This window comes from Mesoplodon densirostris, chromosome 7 (assembly GCF_025265405.1).
Source record: "Mesoplodon densirostris isolate mMesDen1 chromosome 7, mMesDen1 primary haplotype, whole genome shotgun sequence".
NCBI lineage: Eukaryota > Metazoa > Chordata > Mammalia > Artiodactyla > Ziphiidae > Mesoplodon > Mesoplodon densirostris.
In genome coordinates, this window is record NC_082667.1 from 124,933,324 (window position 1) to 124,954,442 (window position 21,119).

At 56.3% G+C, this 21,119-nt stretch overlaps 1 protein-coding gene across 1 annotated transcript; it reads right to left on the reverse strand.

Moving 5' to 3' along the window:
• Positions 1-16,526: 16,526 nt before the first annotated feature.
• LOC132494278 (glutathione S-transferase Mu 1-like) lies at positions 16,527-18,816 on the reverse strand. Its single transcript, XM_060105280.1, is given in 5 exon segments — positions 16,527-16,692; positions 16,694-16,924; positions 16,926-17,185; positions 17,669-17,790; positions 18,636-18,816. Coding segments are annotated over 5 exon segments (960 nt in total).
• Between the last annotated feature and the right edge of the window lie 2,303 nt (positions 18,817-21,119).

The following is a 21,119-nucleotide window of genomic DNA, read 5'->3' on the forward strand; positions in this document are numbered from 1 at the left end:
GTTGCTTTCTCAGCTGCAACGAGGCAAAAGTTCATTGCGGTTTTTTTGGTTTTGTTTTTTTAATAAATTTATTTATTTATTTTTGGCTGCGTTGGGTCCTCATTGCTGCCCACGGGCTTTCTCTAGTTGCAGCGAGTGGGGGCTACTCTTCATTGTGGTGCGCGGGCCTCTCACTGTGGTGTCTTCTCTTGTTGCAGATCACGGGCTCTAGGCGCATGGGCTTCAGTAGTTGTGGCACACAGGCTCCGTAGTGGTGCCTTGCGGGCTCTAGAGCACAGGCTCAGTAGTTGTGACGCACGGGCTTAGTTGCTCCACGGCATGTGGGATCTTCCCGGACCAAGGCTTGAACCCCTGCGCCCTGCATTGGCCGGCAGGTTCTTTAACCACTGTGCCACCAGGCAAGCCCCTCATTGTGTTTTAACTTTATCAGTAACGCTTATTTGACAGATACTGAAATGTACTGATTTAATTAATTCGCCTGATTCCTCTGGAATTTGCTCCATATTTTTAATACTGAGACAAGCTATTTATCAGGCACTATGCTAAGCCCACAAAAAAAAATGAGGAACATTCCTCAGTTTGATTGGATAAAGGAAGGCTGATTTATCAACAGGCTGGGCTCCAGTAAAAGACATTATTGGGAAGGGCATGGTGAAAGAAACCTCCTCATAGAGAAACACACTGTATCAATAATCTACTGCTGTTTAACAAACCACTCCGAGAAAGAAACAGCAGCTGAAAACAATAAACATTTATCGTTCCGCAGTTTGTGGAATCCAGGAGGAAGCCGACAGCAGCTCTGCCGGATGATCCCGTCTCAGGGAGTCTCCTGAGACTGCAGGCAGGTACCAGCCGGGGCTGCATCACCTACAGGCTTGACTGGGGCTGGAGGACCCACCTCCCGGCGGCTCAGTCACACGCCGGGAAGTTCCCCAGATTTTTGGCAGGAGCTCGTCCCTGGTAGACCCCTCCACGGGGCTGCTGGGCTACCTCCTGACAAGGCAGCCGGCTTCCCACGGCTTCCCCCTTCTGTGCCTGTACAGCTTCCGACTGGGCACCCAGGTGTGGACGGGGACCTCGAAGGGTGTGGGCCCCAGCAGGTGAGGGTCATCAGGGGCTATGCTGTAGACTGGCCATCACATGGATGATTGGAGAAAGAGAATGGACTGTAGGCCACGGAGGGGGACAGGGGACAATTCTAACCACAGGCAAGGAGAGGAAGGAGCAAAAGCATCCACTTTGTTGGATGGGATAGGGATCAGAGAGCGTGCAGAAGCCACCCGCGTTCCTCCCGTTAGGAAGGGGGGGGGGTCTGGCCACCAGGAGCCTAACCCCGCCACAGGGAGTGACGGCAAGACAGAGGCCGGGGAGGGGCCACAGGCAGGGGGAGGGCTGATGCTGCCTGGAGGGGTGGCGAGCAGAGAGAAGGGGTGCTGGTGGTGGGGGAGCGCGTGAGCAATGCAGTCAAAGCTCTGGGACACAAAGGGGAGGCGGGCAGGCCTGGGGAGAGACACACCGTCCTCCTGGACGCTCAGCTGCCATGCACTTTCCAGCAAAGGAAACCATCCAACTGGGGCTCGAAGCCCACCCCACCCTGGGGCTCTGGTCTTCCCTCGATCCACAGTCCAAGCCTCACAAGTTTTCTTTCCTCATGTGGTCCTAGGACAATCCCAAGAAAGAAGCATTTATAAAGACCTCCAACTAGGAATTTTCACCAGGACATCAGCCTCCATGAGGCCCAGCAGCTTGGACACTGAAACTGAGTCTGGCTGGGATTTTTTTCCCCTTTAGTGATTTATGTGGTCGGTGTTGTAACAGAAATTACCATGAGTTACTTTTGTGTGTGTGTGTGTGTGGTACGCGGGCCTCTCACTGTTGTGGCCCCTCCCACTGTGGAGCACAGGCTCCAGATGCGCAGGCTCAGCGGCCATGGCTCACAGGCCCAGCCGCTCCGCGGCACGTGGGATCTTCCTGGACCGGGGCACGAACCCGTGTCCCCTGCATCTGCAGGCGGACTCTGAACCACTGCGCCACCAGGGAAGCCCACCATGAGCTACATTTAAAAGCTTTACCCTGTGAGCCTCCACACGAAGCGGATAAGTGTGTTTCCTGAGGCTCTGTGTCCTTGCCTGGGGCGCATCCCTCGGGAGTGCTTCCAGACTGGCAGGCCAGGTCCGGAAGGCTGGGCACAGGACTAGCCAGGCGGCCTGCAGGCACTGAGTGGTTCTGTGGCCTCTGCCCAAAGTTATGCCCCTGGAGGCTGCACCCAAGCCCGCAAGCAGAGATGGCAGCGTCTCAGCTGCACCTTTGAGACAGCGACGAAGCTGGCCTCCCAGACGGAAGGAAGGCAAGAGAGGTGCTTGGAAACTGTCCTGCAGTGCTTCACTCTCTGGGCCACAGCACAGAGTGGCTGTGACCCCAGCCCCCAGCTCCATGGGGGCAGTGATGAGCTCAGAGATCATGGGTTGTGATGACCCAGTTTACCCTGGTGAGTAATAAAATCGGGGCTCATCTGCTCAGATGCTTTGTCCCTCGAGGGAGGACCAGGGGCAGGACAGGCCGACGGAGAGATGGAAGGGCAGCCAGGACCTTGTCGCCCACGAAATGACGCCAGCTGACAGGAGAAGCCGGCAGAGACCGACCTCAGACCCCCTGGGGGAGAGCTTCTCCACCAGCTCCTACGCTCTTCAGGGCTCGAGGTAGGTGAAGTAGGTGTCGGGATCCCTGCCAGGATGCAGCAAATCTGGCCAAGATCACATTATGCAAACGGGACTGCCAGAGGAAGAGCTGAGACGCAGATCCCCAGATCCCGAGGGCAGAGAAAACAGCATCTTCCCGAGCCCCTCGGTTCAGCTCAAGGCCGTTCACCATCCCCATCTCAGTTGCCTGGGAAAGCCCCGCACCCCACCCACACAGTCATGGCAGACTCCCTGGGAGGGGCTCAGCCTCTGGGTCCTTCCCCTCCAGCAACGCCCCATGGCAGAGCCCTGGCTCCACTTCCTCGAAGAGGCTGCCGTGGTCAGGCCCTCATGTGGGGACTTGGCAGGGCTCTGCTCTCAATCCAACTCCTTTACGAGGCGCACTGGTACTTACAGGAATTTCCCAAAGAACGACACTTTGGGGAAGGAGCGGGGATGCTTGCAGGGCCCGGCATGCCCTTCCTCACCTGCTCACTGCCTCCCAGGCACCCACCATGTGCTGAGCAGCCCACAGGCCACACGGGGATATTGGCTCTGGGAAAAACAGAGCTGCTTCAGCATCTCCAGGTTCCAGCCCGTAAGGAACTTACCATTTCTCCATTCACAAAATGTTCAGCCCTTCAGAGTTTCTAGGTAAAGCAGAACCTACCTACCCCCGAGGTAAACTTGTTGACTTGTAAGTAAAACCACACTCTGTGCGCGGGCTATTTCCATGCGGCCCTCAAAAGGAAAGTTTTACAAAGGGGTCAAGGCTGAACAAATGAAAACAGGTATTTTACCTTTTTGAAAACCTGCCCCAAAGTTCATCACTAGCACTCGGCTTTCCTGAGTCACCCTGTGACCTCTTGCTCAGTCCATCTCTCACAGATGGCAAGACAGCAGCAAGATGCTACGGCCAGAAGGTTACCCGTATCTGCACCTCTGTCCTCTAAGGCTCTGAAAATAATTTAGGATACAAGGGAGGGAGCGTTTCCTGAGGGAACAGCCAGGAACAGATTAACCAAATTATATGAGAGTGCAAACCCACTTACCTTAATGTATGCATGATATAGATGCTTAATGTCTCGTGTTACTTTTTTAAAGTTTGTTCTTTTTGTCCTGTGGATGTCTGCCCACATCAGGATGTCTGTCTTTAGACTTCTGATTCCTCAAAGACAAGTCTTTGTCTTGAATAACAATTTTTTTTTTTTTTTTTTTGCGGTACACGGGCCTCTCACTGTTGTGGCCTCTCCCGTTGCGGAGCACAGGCTCCGGACACGCAGGCCCAGCGGCCATGGCTCACGGGCCCAGCCACTCCGCGGCATGTGGGATCTTCCCGGCCCGGGGCACGAACCCGTGTCCCCTGCATCGGCAGGCGGACTCTCAACCACTGTGCCACCAGGGAAGCCCAACAATTGTTATTTTAAAACATGAAAAAGTACATGATTGTGAGTGGTTTTCGCCAACATGGAGAACAGGGCCCTCAGGAAGGAAGCAAGGCTGTCCCCCCACTCACCATTCCTCCCCCCACCCCCTGCTCCTCAAGTTAAGAGAAGCTTGAGCGGAGGCCTTTGAGATTTGACAATGTATCGAGCAGAAAGGTTGAGGGGAGTGTGTCCTGCTGCCCGAAGACCATTAAGCTGCTGATGGAGCCCCTGGAGGTTAGGGGTGGGAGGATGTGACAATGGTAAAATGTTCCCAGTAATCAGGGACAGACGGTTCGTAAAAGCAGACAAGAGAAGATATTTGTCAGGGACACGTGATTAAGTGTTAGAAGAAGTACGATCCTGAAACTGGGGTGGACAGAGAGCCAGAAGCCACGGAAGCCAAGTTACACTTGTCACCAGGGGCGAGGGGAGCAGCAGCAGGTCTCACGGTTCACGTTCCCAAGGAGTGCTGAGTCCTCCCCTGGTAGTTCCAGGCACGTGGTCGGTGCTCATGAGACACTTGCGCACACCTGGCCTGGAGGACGCAGAAACAAAAGGGTCTCAAGCCAGGAACACCCACTCCTCCCACCTGTGTCAGACTGACTCGGGGTTCAGCCCGAGGTGTGCACGGCAGGCTGGCCCCCGTGCCCGAGTCTCACACCTTCCAGGGGGAGCTCACGCCCAGCTCTGCATTTCTCCTTGACTGCGCTGTTCCCTGGTATTTTTAGCTTGGCTTCTTAGCAGTTCCTCAGATGCTTCAAGATGCTCACGGGTACGTCTCGAGAACTACATAGTACAAAACGGGGGAGCTCTCCCAAGGCCCGCCCACTGCATCTTTATTCCACAGTCCCACCTACGAAGGTCTCTTCTTGTTCTCCTGCCAGTTTTCCTCTCTGACGGGCTTGGGTGCCAGAAGCCCAGGCTGGATCTACCCTATAAATCAACCTGAACTTTGGCATGAAATAAAAGAGAAAGCTTTTAAAGATATTACTTTTCTGTCATTAGGCAAAGAGTCAGTTCTCCAATGGACTGACAACCTTCATTTGACTTTCAGGGGCTAAGCAGATGGCTTATGTGCAAGGAAGCTCTCATATGTCAACTTCAACAAGGGATGCAGGGCCACAGGGAGGGCAGATTTGCCTATTTGACACCCAGTGAAAAGTACATAAGGGTATGTATAAGGTGGGACCCCCTCTCTCTCTTTACTGGAAAGGTTTTGGAAAGGTGGCAGCAAAACCAATGAAAGTTAGTGGAAAGACTTTACTGATGTTAGGGTGGCACGTCCTGTCTTAGAGATTTAGAGGCGTCTGGGTCATCTTCTGCATACCAAGCTTAAAAACACTCTCCCTGGGGCTTCCCTGGTGGCGCAGTGGTTGAGAGTCCGCCAGCCGATACGGGGGACACAGGTTCGTGCCCCGGTCCGGGAAGATCCCACATGCCGCGGAGCGGCTGGGCCCGTGAGCCATGGCCGCTGAGCCTGCGCGTCCGGAGCCTGTGCTCCACAACGGGAGAGGCCGCAACACTGAGAGGCCCACGTACCGCAAAAAAAAAAAAAAAAAAAAAAAGTGTTTAAGAAAAAACAAAACCACTTTCCCTTATAAGAAGTTTAGGAAGAGGAGAGATGACTGTAAAGCAATTACATCTAAAGGCGAGGGCAGGGTGAACTACAGGTGAGCTGGGGTAGGGGAGAACACTGAGGAAGCCCTTGGTCACCTCTGGATTTCAGGTTCCTCTTCTCGTAAAGGAGTCAAGGTGAAAATCGTGAAGACCTCTCCAGCCTCTAACACTGCATCATTCTGGAGATCTCACCCAGCTTGAGAAGAATCTGATTCTAAATGGTGAGTCCTGGGGTTTATAAGTTTCCACCACTGGTAACTGGCAAGTCAGTTTCTCAGTCATTCATAGTGGAATCTTGGACGCCTCTGATGCCACAAAGAAGAGGGAATCGTGGCCAGGCAGAATCCAGCTCTCAGAAAACCCACACTAACAGGGGCTGCGGGGCCAGTAGTCTTCTAATTAAATGAAGGCCTTTTCGCTTGGCGGGGGTTAGTGAGGAGGATGGGGGCTGGGGAGACTGAGGCAAGAAACTAGGGGAGGAGAGCCAAGACCTTCTTTTGAGAAAGCTGCCCCCTTTGGGGACTTGGAGGGGAGGGGAGGGGACCAAGGAAGAGAAAAGATTATGTCAGAGGAGAACATGCAATATTTATTCCTGCGGTCCCGGACAAATCGCAGGTGACCCTATCGTGATACTCCTGCCCGGATCTTCACCGTGCATTTAGACACGGGGCAGGTGACATAGAGGGCGGACCCACTGCTCCCGCTCTCAGCAGCAGTCACTCGGGCTAGACGCGTGGCAGGGTCTTAAGATGACTGTTCTCTATTCAAGCCCTTGTGCCAAGTGCCTGTTCTGCGTTGCCCTCATCATCTGGAAAACCCACCTCTGTATTCTTGGAGCAGATCCATGGGTCCTGGCTGAGCGGACAGCCTGGTCAGAGAGCACAGTGGTTGGCTTCTACACGGGCGTCTGCCCTTACTTACGAGAACTCCCGCTCTTTCCCTCTGTGAAATCATAGGCGCCCAACAGGCAAACGTGCCCTCCCTGCGGCCCCTTCTCCTTCCTCTGGTCAAGTCTTCTCTTGCTGAAGTTAAGGAAGAAGAACTGCTAAGCTCGTAAGCCATCTGGTTGGCCCCCGAGGTCACGTGATGGGATAAGCGCCTCTCGATGAGATGCTCCCTGCTGACGGAGCCTGCTGTCACCACGCGCTCTTTGAGCATCTTCGTCATCTTAGACTGAGTTGCCACAGAAAAGACATCCCCGCCTCTCGCCACCTGGAACAGATATCTTGCTTCTGTCTGTTTTATTGGTTGCTGTCTTATTCCCTTCCTTGCTTAAAAAAAATCTTTCCTCCCTTGCTGGTGTCTTAATTCCCCTCTCCTTTGACTGTAATTTCGGCAGCTCTGCTATTTAGCTCCGTGGTGTCATAGCAGACAGTTGGTGGGGAAGGAACTGTGCTAAGTGACAGAACGTCAAAATCCAGGACTGGCTCTGGGTGGTTAGAAAGCCTTCTTCAAAGCTCGCTGCCATTTCATAGCTGTGCAGGGACTTCCCTCTGGCGAGAGAAGAGAAAGCAGCCTTAATCCACTACTTTCCACTCCTACACGTCTAACACGCCCCCCCAGGCGGTGTCCAGGGGACCTTTACTGCCCGCAGGACATGGCCGTGACCCTATTCCTCCCCTGTTGGAAGGAGACATGGCAGCAGGGAGGTGGGGGGAGGCGGAGGGTATGGGGGGTTTGGTGTGGCCATCCTGCTCCAGAGGCCAAAGGGCCCAGCACTGCACTTTGGAACTTGGAGAGGCTGCCTTCTCCTCTGTAGCCTCAGCCTTCTGACCCATAGCTGAGTTCACAGAACCGTCCAGAAACCACTGCCTTGGTCCACACACCAAAAAGACTCAGGATGTAGTAGAAAAAAAAGTGAGCCTGGAGTCAGTGTTCCAGCCCGACTCTGTTGCTGCTGATGGGCCGTGGGCAAGAGGCAAAGTGAGAACCAAATGATGAGAGGTGTCGGCCTTCCAGTCACACACACCTGTTAGAGGATTTTAAAGAGAAATATTACAGCTTATGCTGTGCAGGTCTGTAAGGAAGTTGGCCTGGGACTTTAAGACCCCTATGTTTTGACAGTTCCCAATTCCAATTCTTTAATAAACTCATAAACCCTGAAACTGGGGTTATGATCATGAGCCATTAGAAAACCAGTCATTTATTGAACACCTACTGTGTATCACTGTGCTCTTTCCCTTGAAAGGCTTGAAATGCAGATGGGCTATATTTTTTTAAAGTCACTGAAATACATGCTAGCATATGCTGAGTGACAAACGACAGCATTGTGAAAGCAAAACGTCCCCCTGGGTCCCGAGGAGGAAGCAATTACCCAGAATGCCCCAGTGACACGTCTGCCCAGCCCAGCCCCACTACACAACCTTCACCCATTTCCGTCTCAGCCAGGAGAAGCCAAGCACAAGGGATTATTGGGAGGATGTTTCAAACTCCAGGCTTTTCCGGCTCAAGGACACAGCGGGTGGTCCCAGGCCCTGCCTTCCATGACAGCATCTCTCTCGCCAGCCCTGCGGTTTGGGAGCAGACCTAACAGGAGGTGCCCGTGATGACCCTGGAGAAGGGGCACTGCTTGGAGCTGGGTTCCTCCTTCTCAGATGCGGAGCACCAGCCCACAGGAGACATGGCACCGTTTGGATCTAATCCATCACCCGGCCAGGACCCAAGTCTTTGCATTTCCCTGGGTTCATAAACTGTCAAGAATTTTCCTCCGCATTTCAGAGGTGAGGAAACTACAGCTCGGAGGGCAGAGGACGTTCACCCAGGTTTCAAATCCATTAGAGCAGCGCCTCGCTGACAGGACTGCTTGGTAAGGCCCAGTGTCCGGGCAGACTCTGAGATGAAGCCTCCCTGGCCAGCCCTGCCGTCATCCCCCACCCCCTGCCGCCCAAGAGTGGGACCGAGCCCAAGCACAGCAGGCACACTGAGCTGGGGCGGCGGCTTGCAGGGGACCTCTCCCTAGGGAGCCAGTTACTCTTTTGCTGCTTGGTTTATGTTTTTGGAATAAATCACTGGTGTAATAATAGAAACGAAGGCGCTGGAGTGAAACATCGTGACAGAAGAGCTCCCACTGGCATCTTGATCAGTTGTGGGTTTCTTGCCCTGATGTCCTCCTGCTCATAGGTAGAGGGATCCTGCCCAGCAAAGGGGGGCAAGCTCCCTTCTTCCCCTCCAGCCCCATCTCCCACCAGGGAGGGGGCTCTCTCCCCACCCCTAACCTGCCTTCTTGGGAGGAGGTCTTGGTGCCCACGAACCGTATTTGTTTCTGTTTGGGTTTCTAGAGTGGTCTAGGGGGAGAGGGCAGTTCTGGGGCTGGAAGGGACTTGAGAGGCCATCGTGTCCAATTTTCTCATTTTCCATGAGGTCAGGGTCAGTCACTTGTCCCGGGTCCACACCTGTATCTGACTTTCCTGCTGGGGGGAAATTTCCACCATGACACTCTCCCCTCAGTGAGGAGAGGAGAGATTTCAGTGAGTTCCAGGCAGCTGGGCACCCGCCTGGCGCTGTCCCTTTTGCGTTTCCCCTTCCCTCATGCCCTTCCCCTAGTTGACCCCCAGTGGTCCAGCCAAGCACCACCTTCTCCGGGAGCTTCCTGCTCCCCAGGTTGACTTGACTATCCGTGTTTTTTGTTTTTAAACTCCTTTTGACTGTGTCCATTATGGCCAAACATGGGTCATCACGCTGCAGTGAAACCATTGATTTACCTGGCGGCTTCCTCACTCACCTGAGCACTGCTCGAGGGCAGAGACCCGGTTGTAGCATGGTGTCCAGCACATAGCAAGGGTGCAAAAGACGTTTGCTGAGTGTGTGCAGAAGAGCTCACGTGGCCAGCAGGAGTCTGGTCTGCAGAGAGGTGGGCGCCCCTCCCCGGGCAGGAGCGAGGCTTGGCGAGCGCGTCTGGTGGGGACAGAGCAGCTGCACCCCGAGCAGCACGTGGAGAGGAGGAGGAGGCGGGGGGCACACTCGGGCTCAGCTGTGGGAGTGTGACGATGACGCGTCCAAGCGTAAGGAAGTGATGGCATCGCCGGGAAAGCCACGAGCACCCCTGGAAGCAGGAGAGATCAAGGAGATGGGAGGCACAGAGGCTGCAGCAGAGACTGTGGGACTTGCTCAGAGCGTTGATTCCTGCAGAGTCAGGAGGCTTATCCAGGCTGAAACCCCGAAGGGTCCAGTGCCCCCCACGCTCCACCGCCGAGGCTGTCAGGCCAGGCAGACCTCAGGACTCCCGTGACACTTAGTGCCAGGCACGGGATGCCTGAAAGGGGTCGAGGTTACACAGGGTTGCCGCTCCGCCCCCAGAGCTGTGCCACCACGTCATGCTGGACGGGATGGCCTCTGCAGTGGCCGGAAGGCCCAGGCGTCTGATGACCTGAGCGTAGTTGTGCCCTCCCGCCGACGAGCAGGAGCTCCTAAGCAAACCGATTCATCTCGCCAGGTGTCAGCTCCCTCACCTGGACTCCCAGGTGTGTACCCTGAAGCTGCCTGCCCCTCTGGCTCCCCACGGAGCGTCATCCTGGGCCCCAACCCTCTGTCCTGTCCCCTCCCCCCACCCTGGGGAGACAAACTCTGCATCTTAAATGCCTTGTGGTCACAGACTCAGCAAAGTTTTGCCTGTGGCAGAAATTCACAGGGGGACCAAGACCCAATATCCATCTAGAGGGTGGACAGGAGCAATCCTCCTAGCCTGGGGGACGTGTCCTGAGTGACGGCCTGGGACGGACAGCTGCAGGGGACAGAGACAAGCCAGCTCGTCTTCCTGCCCCTCCCTTCTGCTCCTATGGGGGACGGGCACTGTGATCACCCCCATTCAGGCCCCTCCCCTTCTCCTTGGCACAGTGGCAGGAGCGGCTGGTTGACTCGTCGTCTGAGAAGCCACCGTGCCCCTAGAAGAGCCCACCTCAGCTCTGTAGCCCCCCCTTTTCACTCTGCTCCTCCTGTATTAGCAGCTCAATCTATATGCTGACGGTTGCTGTCCTGGCCTTCAACGGCAACAGGCTGCAGCCCACACATGCCAAGTGAGGAGGAAGTTTCCCAGGAGCATTTTCTGCTGCTCTGAGGCCAGTGGAGGCCGGGGCATGTGTGAGGAGCTGGACTTTGGGAGAAGGACTGGGCTTCTGAGGGCAGAGAACGATGCTTCACGGGCATCAGGCCCCTCCCACCGGCAGGTGCAAGAACCAGGATCTTGGTGACTTGGCTCCCAATCTGATGGTTAAGTCACCCTGATTGTAGAGCCCTCGTGTCCGTGGGGCTGTTCTGGATGCATTCTGCATCCAGAATTCAGACAGGCCCGAAGCCCAGGCCTGCCAAGGAAACATGGCCTTTGCTCTTCCCAAGGTCATAATGAACCCTGGGGAATAGAAGGAAAGCTGTGTGTGAGTGGTTCACACTGGCTGAACAGGCCGGCTCACGGCAACGGTGCCCAGAACGGTCAGGCAGTCGGGGTGGTCAGGGCAGGAGGGGGCCCATGGACACCAGGATGGAGGCAGCATCTCGGCGGGAGCCCCAGCAGAGCCCTGGCCCCCTCGGGTGGGTGTCCTCAGCTGTGATCTTACAGGGGCTCTGGGGCTGCCAGGTGGTCCGCTGGTCTGGGATCGCCCTACGGGCTCTGGCCGATGCCTCCTAGAGGTTAACGTGGTGACATCCCTAACTTTGTACCTTTGCACCTCATGTCAACCATCCCGTGTTTGCATTCTGGCAGCCACTTGAGGTCCCATCCTTGTTCTTCTCACCGGTCAAGGATTCTTGCTTCTCCTTTGGGATGAAGAAAAGTTGGAGGGACTTCCCTGGTGGCACAGTGGATAAGACTCTGCGCTCCCAAGGCAGGGGGCCTGGGTTCGATTCCTGGTCAGGGAACTAGATCTCACATGCATGCGTCAACTGAGAGTTCATGTGCCACATCTAAGGAGCCTGCAAGCCACAACTAAGGAGCCTGCAAGCCACAACTAAGACCCGGTACAACCATAAATAAATAAATAAATATAAAAAGCTTATTTTTAAAAAAAGGAAAGAAAAGAAAAGTTGGAAAAGGATTAGACTCTCTTTCAAGGCATATGTTTGGTGTCGCCCTGGCCTGATGGAGCATTTGACAAACCCTCCAAGGTCTAGTATCTTGCTTATTTATGAAAATGGTATCTTGATCATTCTACACTGAATGTTCACACTTTCCTGACTTCTAGTTTCTAAGACTCCGAACCCAGGACAGAAGGGGCACCATCTAGGTCTCCTCAGAAGCCAATCAGGCATTTTCAAGATATGCGCACCTTTGGTACCTTCCCAAAGGCGGTTGCCGATAATAAAACGGCCTCTTTCGTTAAATATTTATTGTGTTTTTGGGGTAGTTTGCCTCATTGTGTCACCCAACTTACTGTTCCACTGTGACCACAGTGTACCGTAAACCTGGTCCCCTTGGTCAGGATTTCTTCCTTGTCTTTGGAACAGAGGCGAGAAACTGATGAACAGTTACCTTCTTCGTTTAGGGCAGATGCTCAGTGCTGCCCTGCCCGCCTCTGCTGCTACAGTCTGGTCCCCACAATCCCTATGAGCAGGAATTCTATTCTCTTCTTACAGGTGAGGAAACAGCCTCAGAGAGGTGGGGTCCCCTGAGCAGAGCTAGGGAGTCCAAACTGGGTTCATAGCCAAGTGCCTTAACTGGACAGCCTGCCAGCCTCTCCCATCAGGGCCATCCCCAAACCCCTCACTTTTCTGGTGTGGGCATTATCACTGCTTCGCCTGTCCAGGGCCCTGGCAGTGTCCACCCTGGGCTCCGCCCCTAATTCTCAGAAAAGACCCCAACCTCCTCACATTACCATTGGAAAATTAAAGGAAAAAAAAAAAAACACCTTTGATTCAGAATCAGAAGCTCATCAGCTTAAGAAACGCTGCTTTTTAAAGTGCCTCTGAATCACTCACCTTCTCAACAAGCCTCCCCCTCCAGCCTGCAAGCGGGGCAGGTGAGGCAGGGAACAGAGCAGCCACGAGGAAGCTTCAGCCCTGAGTCAGCGATGACTCCCAGGCTTTCTCCTCCACGGATTAATCACCTCCGATTACGGCTCCTGACTAGGTGCGAGTCACTCCCAGCGTCACCTCCTTTGTCTGACCCTCGCCTCCCTGCCATCCGGCTGCTTGTTTGTCCAAGATGCTGGAGCGTGCTGTACTTGCTGGCACCCCCAAAAGGAAGCCCGGCAGACAAGTGACTCAGGAATCAGGACCCACCAGCTTCCCCCTCACCGTCTGCTCTGAACACCGTGCGCCTCTGGGGCAAGAAGCGGGGCCGTGAGATTGCTCCCCACAGAGCCTGCAGATGACTGATCCCTCGGCTTGCGGGTCGGATGGTGCCCCGTGCTTCTCCCCAGCAGTGACAAATAAAGCCATCATTTCCCCATCACCCTCTGCGAAGATGCCAACAGCCCACCCGGCCTGGGGGCGTTCCAGGGCTCACCCACAGCTCCCCTCACCTCCCTCTCCAGCCCCCCACCACCTGCCAACGAAGCCTGGGGCGGCTGGGTCCCTGCTGCCCTCCTGCCCCCTCGGAATCGCCGAGCTTCCTCGCTCTGGATGCTGATCCAGGCACATGGTATCCAGAGGCGCCGTGCCATCTGCCTGCCCAGGGGCACCCGCCCAGGGACACCAGCCTGGGCTCTCTGCCCTGAGCCACAGGCGTGGATGCATCTCTGTAGCACGGCTCAGTCTGCAAGGACTCCCTGAGGTTGCTTGCTTTGACTGGCGCATAGCCAACAGTGACTCTACACAGTGTCCCCCAAGAAAATAGGGTACAGTGTGACCCCTGCTCCTGGGAGACAGGGACACCCAGCTCCAGGAGCCCCTGCACCCGTCCCACCTCGGTGATGTGGTGCCAGGTGCGGAGCGGTGACTCCGCATGTCGTGGTCTGGCCCTGGTGAGATGACATGGAGCACCCTGAGCACCTTCTCGGGGCGCCTGAGCGCCAGAACCGGACAGGATGTGGCTGGACCCTGTTCTGCCTCTGCTTCAGTTGGTGGTCGGGGCTGTTCCAAGCGCTTCTCAAATGTCGTGCTGCCTCTTATAACTCCTTTGGGGTGGGACTCGTCAGGATCCTCGGTGTGTGGCTGCAAGAGCAGAGACCGGGCCCTGAGCTCACAGGCTGGGGTCAGGCCGGGGCACCCTGGTCCACGGGCCCTCAACCCTCCGACGCCTAACTTCATCGACTTGGCAGATGGCTTACTTTTCTGTTGCTTCAGTATTCTCATCTCTCAACATCAGTGGTGAGGGAACATCCTCACCCGGCGTGAGGGTTGACGGGACCCTGTGGACAGGGTGTGTAAGACATGGAGCTCAGGGCCTGGGCACAGCAAACATGCGTGGTTTACACGGCTGACCTCGGGGCAGAGCTGCGAGGCAGAGGAGGGCGGGAAGGACAGAACATTCAGGAAGGTCAGGAGGGACACCCCACCCCCTATTCCCAGAGGCCCCCAGTGGGGCAGATGGTAGGTTTCAGGCCCTGTGGGGGTCCCCGGGTAGCACGCCATCTGTCCCTACTCTGCTGCGCTCACCCCTTCCTCTGTGCGCACCTCCGAAGCCTGTGGATCAACCAGTCCCTGAGATAATCCTGATTCTGAAAGCAAAAGGCTCCGTAATTGCGGCTGTTACCTACTGGGGATCTTAGTCTTCTTTGAGAGTAGGATAAAAACTATAAACTCTTTCTCAGAAAAATCCACATACACAGAGATACACAAAGATGTTCTTAGAAATCAGGGGTGATCCTCTGACCCCAAGATTACGAGCTGCTTTTCCATGTAGTCAGGAAGGATCCCGGGGCCATGGCAGCAAAGCTGGCCCAGGCTTTCCCCTCCCAACCTCATAAGCACCTCAGCTCTGCCGGACACGCACCCCCTCCCTCCCCCGAGAGCATCCCTGGACAGTGCTCCACTCCCACGCGCAGCCGCCACTGCAGAAGCTGCAGCGGTGGTTGTGATGGCGCTGGTGACGGCAGTTGCTAAGGAGGCAGGAGGCTGGGGGGGGAGGTGAGTGGGCAGCAGCCCAGCAGAGCTGGCCCCCATGCAGGTCTGAGCGCCTCGGGCCCTGGAAACGGTGCTCCCAGCTGGCTGCCATGGCAACGGGCAGGCTTGGGAAACTATTCATCAGGGTCTGGACAGATTCCTCCAGCTCCCCCTGCTCTTTCTTCTCCCTAAGTGGCTAACTGAGGTGTGAATGGGTCTGCTGGATGCAGGCCAGGGGCACAGAGGGCAAAGGGTTGGTCACACACCTCACACGGCAGGCTCCCCGGGAGGCTGAGCGACCGGTGACGGCCTTGAGCCAGCTCCCAAGCGGAGGCCCGACCCCAGAAGCAGGATGCTCATCCCTCTTCCAGGGGCCCCGGCCCCCTGCTGCCAGGGACCGCTGGCTCCTGGCCCAAGGAGTCACCCTAGGAGGAAGACCTACCTGCTGTGCCCCAGGTGAGCCAGTGGCCAGGTGGGATGGGTCTCTTCCAGCAGGGCCACTCAGAAGATGCGGGGACCGTGGAGGGTCAGGCTGACAGGAGGCGTCAAGAGATCGGGACTTGATGGCACTGGGTCTGATTTAAGCAAGGCAAAGGGACAGATGAGGTCAGAGGTGAGTGAAGTACAGTGTCAAGGCCACCAGTCACTGGTCTGGTTGTCGGGCCACTTAACACCACCATCATCTGAAGCACTGTCCAGTCACCTCCACTGCGTGGTGATTAAATGGTATGCCTCTCGCAGCTTGCTCTTGGGGGCCGCCTTCCAAGTGAGCCATTGTCCTCCTTTTGAGACGAGAGCTGGCCTTAGGGAGATCAAGCCACTTGCCCACATCGTGCAGCCAGAAGGTAATAAAGCTGAGATTTGAACTGACGTCTGTCTGCCTGCAAATCCGTCTCTTACTGATGTGCCAGCAGGTGGCAGAGGGACCAAGACTGCGAGGCTATGACCTGTTCACCTCTCCAGACAAGGGCAGGCCCGTCCGAGCCAGTCTGGGGCTCAGGACCCTCGTGGTCAAAGTGCCCCCTCACTGTGCATTGGTGACCTGTGGCTTTAGACCAACAGTTACCTTTCTCCTGAACCCCGGGATCTGGTGTGCGATCACTTTACATCATTGTCTTTAAGACATGTGCCCGAGAGTCTGTGACCAGGGCTCTGGTGCCTGGCGGTGACTCCAGGAAGCTCCATAGGAAGAAGACCCTGGACAGGAATCACTGGGCCCTCCGCTGCCAGAACAACTGGGGCACCTGGAGGACGTCACCTGGTGTCTGCTCTCAGAAGCTTGAAGGGCAAAGCGAGGGGGCTGGGCCAGCTGGGATCATGAGAGGAAGGGAACTAGCAGTTAGAAGCACCTACGACGCTCCAGGGATTCTAGTACATTTATTGCTGAATCTTTTTTCTTTTTCCTGCAGGTATGATTAAAGCTTTACTGGGGTTTGGACAGGGCTGGGCCAGAACCACACCGGGAAGCAGGGCCTGCACACCAGGCCAATTCCGGTCTTCAGGGCAGGGCTGGGAGCTCGGAGTGAGCTCTATGGGCCAGGGGTCTGGCTGGGCTCCCCATAGCAGAAGACACCATGGAAGGGAAGGGTCGTCTGGTTGTCTTTAGTGCAGGAGGGACAATGTGGGGTGGGGAGGAACTTTGCTGAAGAAAAGTGGGGACTGAAGCTTTAAAGGATAGATGAAAAGGGAGTTGGGAGGGAGATAAGGGGGCCAAGAAGGCATCTAGACTGAATAGAAGGAGGAAGAAAAAGACAGATGGTTCTGGGTGCAGGGAGATCCAGCTGTTTTCCAGGGCACCAGCTCCCCACTCCCATCTCCTGGTTCCAGGGCACTACTTGTTGCCCCACATAGCAATCTTTAGAAACAGAGGGCCTGGAGGCAAGTGAGTGGACTTCATGTAGGCAGAGCTCTTCTTCAGGCCCTCAGAATGGGAAATGAAGTCTTTCAGGTTTGGGAATTCATCCAGGCACTTGGGCTCACATATGCGGTGCACATCAGGATGTTATAGCCAGGAAGTCCACATAGGTGAGCTTGTTCCCTGCAAACCAAGGCCTCTTCCCCAGAAAATCTGAGAAGACCCTCATCTTTTCAGGGGTCTCCTTCAAGTATGCAGGCTTCAGTTTCTCAGAGTCAGAGCTGTAGCAGATCCTGGCCGTGTACAAGCGGACATCCATAACCTGGTTCTCCAATACGTCCACGCGAATCTTCTCTTGCTTTGTCTCGCCACAGGTTGTGCTTGCGAAGGATGGCGTTGCTCTGGGTGAGCTCATGAGCCGCGTCAATTAAGTAGGGCAGATTGGGGAAGTCCAAGCCCAGCTTGGATTTCTCACTCAGCCACTGGCTTCTGTCGTAGTCGGGAGCGTCCCCCATCGTGTTCTTTTTCTCCTCATCGTTCGAGTCTGTGTACTCTGGGAGCAGGCGGGCGGCGTGCACCAGCCCGTGGATGTCCCAGTAACCCAGGATCATGGGCACGGTGCTGGTTTCTGTGCTCTGAGTGGAGGTGCTTCACGGGAGCTGGGCTGGAACTTTATTGTTGAATCTTCACTCGAACCCTTTAAGGTTGGTAGTGCTACCCGTGTTATGGAGCGAGCTCAGAGAGGTTGGCGATTTGACCCAGAACAGCAGGACTTCAGCCCAGATTTAACGGGCTCCAAGTCCGTCAGGTTTCTGTTCTATTCTCTGACCTCCCACAAGCACGGGCTGCTCCTCGGGCCTGTGGACGCCAGGGAGCCCCGATTCAGCCTCTTAGCTGGGAGCCTACAGAGCCTTCTTCCTCCTCAGGCCCCATCACCACACGGCAGATGGGCATCCTTCATCCTCCAGCTACTTTTATTTCTCTTTCTGTTCTTCTTACCCTCCTGGCTCCATCCAAGCAGGAGACCAGGAGGCACAGCCAACAAGCAGAAGCCAGAGCAAGGCTCTCACCCCATCCCCGGCTCCGACCACAGCAGAGGTGGAGATTGGGGTCCTCACCAAGCCTGAGTACAAAGGAGGGTCATCGGGGAAGTCTGGAGATGGGGTCTCTGCCCCAAGCTGCAGGCTGTGCATCTCCAAACTTTCCTCTGTATCTCTGCTTCCTTGGGAAGCCCTCACACCTGCAGGCCACGGCAGGATCTCGGGGTGTCCTCAGTACCCCTCTCTCTGGGATGGATGTCTTCTGTGGCAGAAGCTGACCAAGCTCAGCCTGTCTCTGGAGTCATGTCCCCTTTGGGAATTGTTTCTTAGGGGGCAGCTTGCAATCCTGGGAAGAGCTCAAGATTGGGGGTCAGAAGATCTTTGTGTTGTTTCCACTTCTGCCACCAACAAGCTGGGTGATCTTGAGCGTCTGGGCCTCGGCTTCCTCTCCTATAGTCTCTGGACTAGCTGGCCCATCCTAACACTCTGCACTGTCCTCCAAGCTCTGCAGTTCCTCGGTCCCCTCCCAACCCAGCGATGCCTCCGCCCCCAGCAGCCAGGTGCCCCTGTCCTATGCAAACCTGCCAAAATGCAAAGTGTGCAAAGCATTTGGTTTGTTGGTGCTATGATTTCTTTTGAGGCAGGAAGTCGAATTTAAATTGTGCCCCAATCGGCACAAAAGCTGGGAAGCTCGGGCCTTCCACACAATGGATTATATAAAACAGCTCAGCTCTTCTTCCCTTTATTTCCCTCTCTTTGTTCCTGCTCTTTCCCAGTCACTCAGTCAAGTAACCTGTATTAAGTGCATGTGTCCACGAGGCTGGGTGCAGACGTGTGATCCAAGCCGACAAGGGTTGTCGGGAGGTCTTGTGGTTCCCCAAGAATACGGCACAGACCGCGGAAGGAAAAAGAGTTCCTCCGTGCCTCTGCTGTTTCCCGCACCAATGGTATTTGTTGATTTTATAGTGAGATCATGTTTTCTGTGCCCGCCTCCTGCCTTCTCATCCAGGCAGGAGATCAGGCTGCTGTCTTGCCGGGGCCTCACCTCCAACCTGGATGGGCTGACCTAGTTCCCGCATCTCTGGCACCAAAGGCGAGGGTCTGAAGATGGTGATGTGCTGGCCGTGCCCATCCAGGCAGGTGACGGGACGCTGACGGAGCTGAGCCTCCCGGGGGGCAGGGGTTGCCCGTCCTCCCCGTGCAGTGCTGACGCCTCGGCACTCCATGCCTGCTTGCCTAGAGCTCTGTGCATGCACCCAGGGCTCGCACTCCTGCTTCTTCAGTTAATCTTCTCGGCAACGCGGCGATGCAGGGTTATTACTGCTGCTTCCTCACAGATAAGGACCTGAGCTCAGAGAGGCTCATGAGCGCCCCAGGCCTCACAGCTGGACTGGCCGGGCTGAGCTGGGCTCACTGAGCTCTCACGGCACCAGCTGCGTCCTCGGGAATCTCCCGGGGGAATCCGAGGGGCCCCAGCTCGCTGCTCTCCTAAAACTGACACCACCTGCAGCCCCAGGGCAGGGGGCCCAGAGACCCCGAGCCCAAGCTCTCCCTCCACCGCCTCACACTGCACGGGAGGCCAGGGCTCGGGACCCGAGAGCCGGGGGATCAGCAAGGAAGGCGGTGCTCATGAAAGGGAGCCGCAGGGCATGGCTGCTCCTCCCCACCTGAGGACCACACCGATGGAACCTCTTCCGTGGGATAGAGTGTTTGAAACAGAGCGGGTGTTGAAGGGTTTGTTAGACTTGTTTTTCTTTTCCAGACAGAAATACAAGAAAGTTTAAGAAAATATTAGGACATTGGCCCAGGAGTCCCATGTAAAACCGAGGTAGGAGTCTCGGGGCGGAAGCATCCTCTTCGGGTATCGGAGGCTGGCTGTGTGGGCAGGAGGGGGTGGCGGGAGCCTTCCCGGGAGAAGAGGAGGTCTGCCTGCACCGCAGCTGCCCGAGGCCCCACGACCGGCCTCGAGGCGAGTCCGTGTGGCCGGGTGCCCGTCAGCTGGGTGCCGGGACTCATAAAGAAGGGGTGCACGGGGCCCACCCTGGGAGTTTAGACCGGAGTCAGGAGCTGTGGCGGAGGGGCGTGGTCCCCTCCGACAGCCCACGGGGTTCCTAAAGGAGGGTTGGTCCAGCCAGCTGGAAGCAGCACTGGCCACGTTGTCACTGAGAGACGAAGGCCGGGCGGCTGACGAGGAGGTGGTCAGAGGGCGAGGAGAGGCAAGGCGCGGGGAAGACGGGAGAGGAAGGGAGCAGAGGGCGGGGGGAGACGGGAGAGGAGGGGAGCAGAGGGCGGGGGAAGACGGGAGAGGAGGGGAGCAGAGGGCGGGGGAAGACGGGAGAGGAAGGGAGCAGAGGGCGGGGGGAGACGGGCAGGGGCCGTGAGGTTTGGGCAGAGAAAGAAGAATAAAGCAGGGAAGGAATCCCAGGGCCAGAAGATAAAAAGGCAGAGGAAGGAGCCGGAAACCAGGGGGGCTGGGGGACCGGGAGCCCCGCCCGCCTCCCAGGCTTGTGGCCCCGCCGGGCCTGCTTCCCCCTCCCCCCTGTTCTCCCCTCCCCTCCCTCCCCCCGGGGTGGGGGGCCGCGGGGCAGCGTCTCAGGCCCTCCTCCCTCAACTGCCGCTCCCCACGTCTTTCTGGATCTCTCTGTTCCTTCACCGGCTGCATCCCAAGCCCAGCTGCTGGTCCAGCGCTGCAGGTGCTGGTGGAGCAAGTCCCGGCCCGAAGCCACCGTTCCTTCGTTTCTGAACTTCCCACACGAGTTGTAAGGGGGGTGCAATAGGGCAGGTGTAAAAGGATCATCAATCACCAAAGGGTCAGATGCTTGGAGCCTACGTTAATTTCTAGGACTGAACTCCTCAAATCCCTTCCACAGGAACCTGTCCCCGAGGTGTGGGGCTTCCTGTCCCCTGACCTCACTGTCCTGCTGGTCCTCGCCCTGCAGCGCAGGCCTCACACTGGAGGAGGCACCGAGAGGGTAGGCGGCCTCACCGACACTTGCCAGGCAGTTAATCCAGGCCGGGGTTGGAGACAGGGACGCAGAACTACGGGGTGAGAAGTTTTATTCTTTATTCCTGAAGCAGATCCAAGCTGTTAGCACTGAGAAAAATCTAGGTGGATTTTCAAGGAGCTGCTGAATATGTATGATGGAGAGCATCTGAACACGGGAGAAACAGCAGAGATGCGAGAAGAAACTGGATGGATGCAGGCCGAGGGGAGGAAGGCTGGGACTGAGGCACGGATGGACGTGGCTGGACAGGGATGGGGGGAGAGGCAGGAAGAAGGAGGCCCAAGAGGAAGCAAGGAGAAGAGGAATAGAGGCCGAGGGAGCGGGCCAGCAGCCGGCGGAGCGGCCAGATGGAGCAGCACACGGCAAGGCCTGGCCGCCAAGCCCCGCGGCTTCCGAGGGAAGCAGATGCTTCCAGGGAGCATGCGGAGGATCCTTGTTGACTCGGGCCCAGCGCAGCCCGGAGGAGCGACCCAGTCCCTGACCTGCGGGGTTCCGTTCCCTCCTCTCCACCCTCCTTCAGGCTC